Genomic DNA, 11,340 nt, shown 5'->3' on the forward strand with positions numbered 1-11,340 from the left:
TGAGATCTGACTCTACCCAGGAGGAGGACACCGGACCTCTTCCTCTTATAGGTGAGAGCGTGACCGGTGACGACATTGTGAGGTAGGCGGGTGGCAGGTAGGCATTCAGGCGCGTGCGTGGTTGTGGTTGCGTGCATGTGGGGGTTTCCACTGCAGGAGGAGGCTGTGAGAGAGCAGAACTGCTTGAGAACTACTACTGTGTGTGTGGATACGTTGAGTTCTGCCCGCGAAACGAGCCTGCAAGCTAGTTATTAGCCGGATAGTCATGTCACCCTGCAGTCGGTCACCTGTCAGAGACCAGTCCTGAGGCGAGTAACAACTGTAGGTTAGCCAACTGAACCACACCAGTTAGCAGTTAGTAACTTAGCAAGCAGCGCGTACTGTTGAGCTAGGTTAGGCTTACTAGCATGTAACCCCTGAAGCTAATGATAGCACAATTTGGTACTAATAACGGTAGTTAACCCATGTTTACAGATCAGCAGTAACCGATGTGCAACTAGCTCATAGCTAGCGACTAGCTAGCTAATTAGAGAGTGAAGCTAACGTCTAGGGCAGTTAAACTGTACCTGCGTGCTGTCACAGTAAGTGAGCTAACTGTCTGCTTTGTTTATGTATTCAGACTTGGAAATGATTCACTGTTTGTTATTTGAGAATCAAATAAGTTGCACTGTTTGACCGAGTCCTGTCACGAGCCCCTGTTTGTATACGGAAATCAAGTGAATTTTAAGTACTTGTCATATTTAGCTGCCTGTAAGTCAGAAGTCGTGCTTTAATTGATTGCTGACATCCTATCCCAAGTACCATAGTTTTGAATTAATTTCAATCATAGTTCCTCAGCCACAACTAATTATGGTTATGATGTTTGCTTTTAAATGCTTGCAGTATTACTTTAGATTTCAGATGTGTGGGGATCAGTGTTGGGAAGGTTACTTTTAAAATGTATTCCACTACAGAATACTGAATACATGCCCCAAAATGTATTCTGTAACGTATTCCGTTACGTTACTCAATGACAGTAACGTATTCTGAATACTTTGGAATACTTAATATATTATCATGCTGTTTACAACTACGTGAATGTACTATTGCTGTGATTTATTACTGTTACTGAAGGTCCGAAACGTAGTAAAGGGACCTCGGGCTAATACGTCGGGTTCGTGTCGGGCTGGTAGCCGAAAACTAGCTTTACTTTGTTGTCTGGGTCAACTTTGCTTGCGGGAGACAGAGAGGCGTTGAAAGGCTGCTCCAACGGAACTTATTTTTCCCGGAGGAAAACACGAACACAGTGTACAGTTGAGTCTTAATAGCTTACTTACAAATGGGCTCCTCAGGCTCTCTTCTTGGCTGCTGAAAACACGAACACAGTGTACAGTTGAGTCTTAATAGCTTACTTACAAATGGGCTCCTCAGGCTCTCTTCTTGGCTGCTGTGGTTATTATTATATTTACATGCTTCCAGCTCCCGTTTTTGCTCCGTGACAGCTCGGACTTTTCCTTTCTCTCCCTCCCTCGCTCACAGACACATAACGGGTATGGTAGTCCATTCTCCCTGCAGCACGGACTACACTGCCCATGATGCTACATTCTTTAGAGCTATGCCTGTAGCAGTCTGCCTATTAGCTTAGCACAACAACAACAACACAAAGGCGCTCTCTCACCCAGGAAACACGCAGAGAGAGAGCGTCACCCTGTAACCATGGCAACCGTAACGCTGCCGCCTGGAACAACAGAACGTAGCTGTCAAACAAACCCAAACAATCCTGACCCGCGACAATATGAAACAGGGAAGTACCGCCGTGTATTCCATTTATTTCACCAAAGTAACTGTATTCTGAATACCACCTTTTTAAACGGTAACTGTAACGGAATACAGTTACTCATATTTTGTATTCTGAATACGTAACGGCGGTACATGTATTCCGTTACTCCCCAACACTGGTGGGGATATATTTATTTTTAGCCATTTGCCGAGTTTTCAAGTTCGCTTTTCTTGCCAGAGTTTAAAAACGTGATATGGAAATGAGACGAAAGCTGTCAAATCCAGTGAAAATGCCAACTACTTTCTGTTTTCAGTTTGTACAGTATTTTGAGTTTCGAGATGTCCTCTCAGAGAAACAGATTCTTGTTTATAAAAAATTTGTTTACTGAGCAAAAACATAACTGGTCGCTTTAGCCCTTAAATCAAGCAGGAGCAAAGCACAGGGTCTTCCAGTTATGCAGTTTTGAAATGTTAAAAGAACTGTTGTTGGCAAATATATTTGGATTGTAGTGCCGAGGATAGGCTTGGTGGAAGCACTGCTATCGTTTTTTTCTTCTTTTTTTTAAAGTAAACATTTTTCTATGTGAAGCATTTAGAGCATGGGTCTGAAACTTAAATGAGCTGTGGGTCACTGCTGCCACTGTCATCTCATTGGAGGGCCACTTTAGTGCTCAAGTAGTACGAACAAGAAAACACCAACACCTATTTCCAAAAAAGTAGTGTTTAATGCAGACATAAGTGTACACATCACTGTTTGACTGCTTGTGAAAATTGTTTTCTTTACAAATAACTCTGACTGAACTAACACAGCCAATCCAACATGTTTGTACTCTCTGCTCATATTGCCTTCATATTAAATAATTTTTTTGCTTTTGAAAGAACTTATTTTAACATTGCACTCAACAACTCAATCCTCCCTAACAAAAAAACGTAACTTCAAGGGCACAATATATTTCTTCACATCAATATATAGGCCCCTGGGCCATGAGTTCGAGACCCCTGATTTACAGCTTGCACCCAAATCCTACTTAAAACCTAAAATGTTACAGTTTCTGATTTAAGGCTTATTAACCTTGTGTCTCCTTCAGACTTTGATATGTCGCAGCAGATGAAGTGGAATTCAGCAAATGACAGTGTGGAGGAATTAATGGATGAGTCTCCTCTCTTATCCGAGTCTTCCGACCCTCCTCAGTTAAAGTCTTCAGCGAGCGGCATCTCAGAAAATGAATTTTCTTGTCACTGTTGCTATGACATCTTGGTCAACCCTACTACCCTGACCTGCGGTCATAACTTCTGTCGACACTGTCTCGCTCTATGGTGGGAGTCCTCGCAGAAGAATGAGTGCCCAGAGTGCCGGGAGAAGTGGGAAGGCTTTCCTAAAATCAACATACTGCTGAGGTATGCTTCTCATAGCTGTGCCATATCAGTGGGTTAATGTTTGATATTCTGGCTGCTTTATTAACATCTCACAGAGACTTGCTGGCAAGTTCTACTAAGCTTGCTTAGTTAGCTTTATTAAGAAATGGAAAGTTTGGATGACCAGTAATGATATATGTGTGCAGTTGCACCAGAAGCAGACATTCATTTTTGTTTCAGCATAACCTCTTATTGAAGAGCAAAGCACTATATAAGATTGGGAAGAAACTAGCTGATATGTCATTGAATAAATCCTAAAAATAAATTGAGTACATTAAGCCCAAAGTTTGATGCTTATTCTTAGTGGTAGAAGATCAGATCCCCATTTCAGTTCTGGGACAAGACTCTAATCTCTTTAGGATTATGTGTCATGAAGAAAAAAAAAAGCTTGGTAATGTTTTCACCACAACAAACTTCACATTTGAGGTGAACACTTTTACAATAATATCTGTAATTTGTTTCACTTTCACTCTCCCTCAGCCTGCAGTCACATGACCTGTCTTTTGTTCTACTGAAAGACAGGAGAGCAAATGTTAGACACAAATATTATTGACATGAGAGGAACCAGGAACTAATGATCTGTGGTAATGACGTGCGGTTTATAAGAAATGCATGACAACTGATTGACATACTGATGGTTCAACCTAAGATGTGGAAATGTTCTCACTCAGATGGAGCTGAAAACAGAGACCTACTGGCAAGATTGAAGATGAAAACAAAAAGGTTCAGAGGGTGGTTAAGGGTTTACATTGTTGAACCACAATGCGGAGCATAATTTGATATATATGTAAATTATCAAGTATTTATCAGATTGCCCACAAATTTTGCTGTGTCAAGATGGTTTATCTTCATGTGCTCCTCGGAGATAAGTTAGCCCTACTTAGTTTGATATATATGTCAGACTAAAATAATCATATATAATCATCTTCTTTTTAGGGATGCAACTGACAAACTTTTTGGTGAGGTCTTACAGCGGAGGAAAGCGGAAATCCAGGCAAACCCCAAAATCTCCCGGAGCTTGTTGGCTTTCCAGAGGTACTTTGATTCTCACATATGAGTTGTTTTGGTGTAAAGTCCATTAAGAATGTCAATTAAAAACAAGTCTAGCCATTTAGCAACTAACATTTCACACCATGGACAGTCTAACATTGCATACGTGTTGAAAAGCTGGGATTTCCAAAGACTGCGTTCAGCGTCACCTTCCTGTAATCAGAGGAAAGCTGCAAACAAACGTGAAGCATTTGATTCACTAATCCTTTTTGCTGACATCACAGCCTGCTTCGAAGACAGCACCTACAAGCTGGTGCACTCCAGAGGCTCAAAGATAAGCAGCCCTGAGAGTAACTGTAAATGCAAGTCCAAGAAGTACCAATTCTGAATAATTTGTTCATTTACAAAGCTGACATGGCCTGATGGTGCCAAAAAATCCAAATAAACACTGCCAAGCAAATCCTACAGGGAAGATGATACGTCTGGAGGTGTGGACAGTGACCTGGTCTTAATCATGCTCACTGGGAGATCTGACTGGTTTAAATTCAGCTTTCCACAAGCCCAAAGAGCTAACCCTGAGATGCACAGTAGCTACAGCTGGCTATGGAGCAGACTCACTAGCTCAGTCATGAGTTGTCTGCTGGGTCTTTACCAGATACAGTGATTTCATTCCTCCATCCTTCAGTATGATGCTGACTGACCCAAAGGAAGCTCATACAACAGGAGGTTTAGCCATGGATGATCCATCAGTCTGCTCCTCACGCCTTTGTTTCTTCACTAAGTTCCAGATGCTGCAGTTTCATGCATTATGCTTTGCAAAGAGATCTATTAACCCTACAATGAATGAGACTCATAACTGGAATGTTTTGGGAATGAATTTTCAGTGCTGTAGATTTTCCACAGAGAACAAATTTGCCCTGATGGTTATCACACTGCACACAGTGATGCCATACTTATCCACATAATCAGGCTGTGGGTCAGATTGTGTAATGTTACAGAAGGAGTGAGTGCTGCTTCACCACACAAACCAATCATAGAAGATGGCTGTGAGCTGGGAAAAATGCTTATGTGGAAAAAGAGCTTCCATTAGTCTGTACTCCTTGCGGTTACCCTGTACTTGAAACAAAGCATAGCACACACACCATTGTTTGGCACTGACTTTAAGTAGCTTTAAACTCAATACTGACCCTTTGCCATACTGATCTTATCTTTGCCAACTTGCCTAACGTTTCACTTGTATTTATTCGCACATACTTCATTTATTTTGCGTTTTTAATGAAACTGGGCCAGCTTTACAAAGCCCATCCTTCATGTTTGTCTTCCTCATCTTAGATATGGTGACAACTTGGGTAGATCCAAGACAACCCAGCACAAAGGAGCAGGCTTCTTCTTCTCTGGAGTCCTAACTGCACTCACATGTGTGGCTGTAAGTACACACAAGCAGGTTAGAAATGCCTCCTTGCTCTTAAACGTTACCATTGACAAAGCTTCTGGATTTGCTTGCAACGGCAATGATGAGTTGCCCTTTTTATTAGGATTTGTGCTGATTTCATAAACGGTATGTGAAAGGTAGACATGGCTCCTCGGTTTGAAAATGCCTTGTGTCTTAATTATACTTTCCTTGTCCATGTGTCTCCTAGTACCCTAAGTGACTAGCAGAGGGCATGTCCTCCTCAGTCTCAGTTGCTAGTGCCAAGTTACTTTGAATATTACCTGATTTTTCCATCTCTAAATCATGGACCTCTTTAGAATCAAAACATTCCTACATTCCTAACCCTACATGTGGCAACACCTGTGATTTTTAGTTTGTTGTCTTTTAACCAAAGCATCAGAATTATGTAATATTGGGGCACTTGGGAACAACGTCCCGCTGTGTCTTGCCACGTGGCTGAAATGTATGTCTGTGAGTGTGTACGGTGCAGGGAATAAGTAAACAGATTACAACATAGTTCTGTTTTTGACCTCAGTTCATGGTTATGATTATTGGGTCGTCTTAGGTGAACTAAGTGTTGTCATTTCTGCAAAGCCTCAGTTTATTTTGGATGCTTTGGGCAATCTGTTGTGGAAATATATACTGGGCCAACTCAGCTGCAGGTTCAAGTTAAACAAATGTAGTGACATCTAGTGATGTTGGATTATTATTGCAAGGTGAGGTAATGGTTAAACTATTCAGACCAGGGTTTCTGTGTATGTTTGTAGGTGATGGTGTTGGTGTATCACTGGAGCAGTGGTCCAGTGGACCAGCATGACCTGCTGATCACTAAGCCCGTGTCTCACTGGACACCTGAAGAGGTTGTATCCTGGCTCGAAAACCTGGGTCCCTGGGCCCAGCTGTACAAAGAACCCTTCCAGCAGGAAAACGTCAATGGAAGGTGAATTATTATTTTTATTTCTTTTACAGAAATTTATTCATTAATGTTTTTAAAATCAATATGATAATTTCTCTGGTTCAGGCTCCTGTTGATGCTGGGGGAAGAAGAGTTGTTGAAATCGCCTTACAGCATTGAAAATCTGGCTCACAGACGGGTTATTCTGGCTGAACTAGAAAGAGTTAAAGCTCTTGGGGTCAAACCTCCCCAGAACCTCTGGGAATACAAGGTGACCACACTTCTGCGTCAGAATGGCGTAATGTAGTTTGCTTCACATGCTGATGCTCAGCATTATTAACATCTTTACAAGTTGCACATTGTGTTTTGCTGGTAAAGCAGCACATCTGCGTTTCCACAGTTAAATAACGGTCTCTTTACTGTTTCTGTCACACTCTGTCAGGCGGCTAATGCGGGGAAGTCTCTGTTCTTGCTGTATGCACTGAAGCGCTCCCCTCGTCTCACAATCTTTTACTTGTATTTGTTTGACTACTCTGAGACCTTCCTGCCCTTCCTGCACACTTGTTGTCCAGCCGTCACAGACAGCGATCAACCAGTGGAGAGCAGTTTTGTCAGCTCACAGGTACAATGCAGACAAGCTTCCCACTGAAATGACGCAAATAATAAATTGTAATACACTGTAAGGAGCTGAAAATGAAAACACTGGGGACCTTTTATTTGTAAATTACATGCTGTGATTGCTTCTGGTAATTAGATGAAGACAGCGCTGTGAGCATGAAGCTGTTTAGACTTCTGTAAACTTTGCTCTATGTAGAATACATATGAATATTCAGGTTACATGTCTTGTTTTGTTCCTGCCCCCCCTCCCCCCCCCCCTTTCTTCTGTTTTTTAAAACTTATTAACTTAGGTGGATCCCAGCTGGCAACAATGGGCAGAGTTTCTTGTGAAGTACTGCCTGCTTCCATACCAGCTGATCGCAGAGTTTGCTTGGGACTGGTTGGCCGTTCACTACTGGACATCCCGTTTCATCATTGTTAACGCCATGCTGCTGTCTGTCCTTGAAGGTTGCGCCCTATGGAGGCTGTGGATGAGAGCCAGGATCAGGTAAATGCAGTGGGAGGATGGGTGATTTTGTTTTTGCTCTTGTTGTTTTTATTATCCAAACACTGAAATACATTTTAAACTTTCTCCATCCAGATGAGAGTTCTGCACAGTTTAATAAATACTCTCTAATAAAAATCTAGTTATTAATACAGTTATGGTCATTGGGTGCGTGTGTTATGGCAAAAAGTAAGATCAGATTGTACTTTTGTTATACTAAATTTGAGAAGGAAGTGATAGTCAAAATAAAACACGTGTATACTGTGGTCACGTGGCACATGGCATACTTTGGTCATTACAAGGCCAGTACAGAGACATATTAGTGTTACTGGGGACATTTTCTGGTGCCAAATTAATGGGTATGTGAACCTAGATAAAAATGTTTTTACTTAATTTCAGTGAGACGCAAACACAGTAAGTGAATATTCCTGCCAGTCAGGAATATAAACACTGAAACTCAGCAGCTCCAAAAGTCAATTTTTAATCCTAAAATGCTGGTTAAGTGTAAATATTATCTATCTGAAAGACATGCAGTACGTCCTGCTGAAGGAAAATAGGACCTGCTTAAACATGCCTTGCAATTCTGTGCAAACCATTGTATTAATGTCATGTTTTCTGCATTGTATGCATAGACGGTATAAAAGATGGATGTAGTGACTGTGACATCACCTATTGGTTAATGAAAACTAATGGAGCACAGACTTCTATGCAACTGCAAGTCTTTTTGTAGCCAAAGTTGCCCCCTGCTGGCTGTTAGAAAGATTTATGGCACTTCTGCCGTGGCTTTACATTTCAGACCTAGAGACTATGTCCATGTTTTATACTGTCTGTTGTGTATTGCCTGGATCTGGATTTAGCGTCTCCTGTACAAGATTTGGGTTGATAGCTGTTGAGTAGTGGTTGTAGTGGTTTTATAACACTTGTTTCCTCCCTCTCTTTGTAGGACTCTTCCACAAATGATGTGGAGCCACTTGTGGAAAATGCTAACTCAGGGATTTGCATTTGCCCTCCTTTGGCCCTTTGTCCCACAGTTTGTGTGCAACTGCCTCTTCTACTGGGCACTCTACTTCAGTCCCATCATTAATATCGACCTGGTGGTGCAGCAGTTAATGCACCCTGAAACAGTAGCATTGTGACAGACGGCACTGGATGAGGAGGTGCCCAATTGATGTGGGACAATTTGCAGCAAATAAGTTGATGAGAAGTGTTTATTTTTAGCAGTAAACGCATTGAAGACTGGCTTTATCTACTGTTGGGGAATTTGTCTTGGTTCTTGATTTGTCTCTCTGCCGGATGGTTGCCATGTTGAACAATAGAGGCACCAGACTACTGCAGGAGAAACAAAACCAATGAGGTGAGAAACAAGTAATAGTGTCTGACTTGGGTTGATCACTGCAGTGATCTTTTTGCATCCACAGTGCATTCACAAACCACGATGCCTAACGGTCCGGGGTGGTAAGCGGAATGATAAGACGTGTTTCAACACTCACTGGAGTAAAGATTGGACTCGCGACGTGGTGCTGAAAGCTTTGTAGCCCTGGCATAGCTGTAGTCCAATAGAACATGCGTTTTTATGCTTATACAGAGTAAGTGAAGTTGGAACAAAACAAATAAGGATACATGTTTTTACATCTGTTATCAAATATCATTCTGGCATGTAATCTACTTTTATAGATTAATAACCTCAGGCTGCTTCAGGATTATCCATCCAGAATCTGAAGCAGTATTTATAACTCTGCATAAATTCTGATGCATTTCTTACATTTTCACTGTGATTGTGATCTCGGTGATCTACAGAGCTGTGTGAGAAGTCATTCTGTGATGTTTGGTAACATGACTGAGAAGTGTCAAGTGAGGTTTGTAGTTCAGCAGTCTGTTTGGCCTCTCAGGCTTTAGCGCCCTTCCAAGTGCAAACAGAGACAGTCTGGCGGAACAAATGTTCTATGAAGTTTGTTCCGGCGGTTCCAGCATTTGCCTTCACAAGATTTGTGATGCTTAGATTTGAAATTTTTAATATTGTGTTTTTTAAAATTTGTTTAGGTAATGCATATAACTTCTACTTTTTTTTAAAATATTATATATATTTTTTGTTTTTATTTGCTCACACTGCTGAGAAATATTGTTGCCCTTTTTAAAAATTGTTCAAGTAATTCACAGTATATGTTTCCATTTCATGGGTGGACCAAGCTAATCAGAAATTAGTGGGGTTTTTTTTTTTTTTTTTTTTTAATATGTTCATTTGCACTGAAAAATCTTACACTGTGATGATGATGATGATTATCATTATTATTATTTGTGCTCTTTTGTTCTTGAATGATACTTTACAAAATAAAGATTTATATTAAATCTGAAGGAGTATTCATAGCCACATATAAATGACTTTCTAAATTCTGATTCATTCTGATAAAGGAGCCTCAACCAACTCCTGAGTGCATAAAACAACATTTTTTTTTTTTTTTTTTTTTTTTTAAAAGGCTCCTCATTTAAAATCCTTTGCTAACGTAGGAAATATTTTAATAATGTGAGATACAGGTTTATGATTTTCATGAGACATAAGTTAATCAAATTTATCTAAAAATCCTTGAAATATTTATCATCACAGGAACAGAATATATCAAAGTAAAGAAATTAACTTTTCAAAAATAAATATATATATTTGATGTTTTCAAGTTCAGTGCTTTTTTTTTCATTTATTTTTTTTTTAGTCATCAAAGTTCTGATACAGATACAGACTGTATCAACAATCAGCTATCAAAAGTCAGTGAGTAAAAGCTAATAACTAATGCCATAAATTGCCATTAACATTAGGGGTATAACTGAATTTACAGTACTGTGCAAAAGTTTTGATCCACTCATGTCTTTATTTTGCTTTCAAGGCACCTTCTTGTAATTTTTAAAGGAACCCTAAGCAATCATTCTCCAGGCTTTCTGAAGATCAAAAACCCATTTGCAGTCCAGTCAATGTACCTGATCATTTTCAGAGGAGAATTGATTTATTTTTTTGTTAAACCACTTCTGGAACCATTCAAGGATTTAAAATGCATGATGAATCAGTGTTTCGTCTACGAATAAGAGACAACTTAAGTTGTGTATGTATGTTTTGGCACTTTGTTACTCCCTGCCTAAAAAAAAAATGCATACTTTATTTTCCTTTCTTTGCTTGAATCTGTGAAAATGCTTTAAAAAAAAGAAAAAAAACAAACAAGCACTTTGAGAGATATGGAGGCGGTTTGTACATGTGCACCAACCAACTGAATCAAAGAGCTATTAGTTAAATACCTGGCATGTCTTAGCATGGTGTGTCCTTAATAAATTGGAGGAAACTGGACAAGTGGGGACAAGTGGAAGACAAAAACAGGAAGTGGCAGGCCTGATAAAATAAAGCGAGTGTGTACAGCCATCAGTAACACATGGTGGGGCCTCTGTCGTGGTTTGGAGCTGCATTTTAGTCCTTGGTGCTCGGGTTCTTGTCAAAATTGAGTGAATTATGAAGACAGAAAACTACCGTTTTGATCCACCATGCAATTCCATCTGGAAAAGATCTCAGCAATGCCTCAATTTTTCATGGTGACAATGATCCCACACACAGCTCCAGTGCAGTAAAAACATACATGGATGGAAAAACACACAATGGAACACTATCAGTCCTCTATTTGTCTTCCCAGAGCCCAGACCTCAACATTATTGAAGCAGTGTGGGATCATCTTTAGACCGAACAGAACAAGAGACATTGCATTAAAAAAATCA

At 40.2% G+C, this 11,340-nt stretch overlaps 1 protein-coding gene across 3 annotated transcripts; it reads left to right on the forward strand.

Moving 5' to 3' along the window:
* The first annotated feature begins 91 nt into the window (after nucleotides 1–91).
* LOC116335417 (bifunctional apoptosis regulator) lies at nucleotides 92–10,039 on the forward strand. Of its 3 annotated transcripts, none has more exons than XM_039613566.1 (9): nucleotides 92–321; nucleotides 2,847–3,156; nucleotides 4,111–4,209; nucleotides 5,497–5,590; nucleotides 6,364–6,536; nucleotides 6,618–6,762; nucleotides 6,934–7,113; nucleotides 7,400–7,596; nucleotides 8,537–10,039. In XM_039613566.1, the coding sequence occupies exons 2-9, from the start codon at nucleotides 2,855–2,857 to the stop codon at nucleotides 8,727–8,729; spliced, it is 1,383 nt and encodes a 460-aa protein (XP_039469500.1). In that variant the 5' UTR covers nucleotides 92–321; nucleotides 2,847–2,854; the 3' UTR covers nucleotides 8,730–10,039. The 3 variants fall into 3 exon arrangements, with proteins under 3 accessions (XP_039469500.1, XP_031614960.1, XP_031614961.1); XM_031759100.2 differs by having other exon boundaries at nucleotides 94–308; nucleotides 8,537–10,038; XM_031759101.2 differs by lacking the exon at nucleotides 92–321 and adding an exon at nucleotides 328–581.
* Nucleotides 10,040–11,340: the final 1,301 nt, after the last annotated feature.

The sequence above is a fragment of the Oreochromis aureus genome, linkage group 6, assembly GCF_013358895.1.
Source record: "Oreochromis aureus strain Israel breed Guangdong linkage group 6, ZZ_aureus, whole genome shotgun sequence".
In the NCBI taxonomy this organism is placed as follows: Eukaryota; Metazoa; Chordata; class Actinopteri; order Cichliformes; family Cichlidae; genus Oreochromis; species Oreochromis aureus.

Coding starts and splice junctions, on each gene's coding strand:
- LOC116335417 (XM_039613566.1), top strand. CDS start 2,855: ATGTCGCAGCAGATGAAGTGGAATTCAGCAAATGACAGTGTGGAGGAA. Junction 4,210..5,496: donor AGCTTGTTGGCTTTCCAGAG/GTACTTTGATTC, acceptor TCCTCATCTTAG/ATATGGTGACAACTTGGGTA. Junction 7,597..8,536: donor TGGATGAGAGCCAGGATCAG/GTAAATGCAGTG, acceptor CTCTCTTTGTAG/GACTCTTCCACAAATGATGT.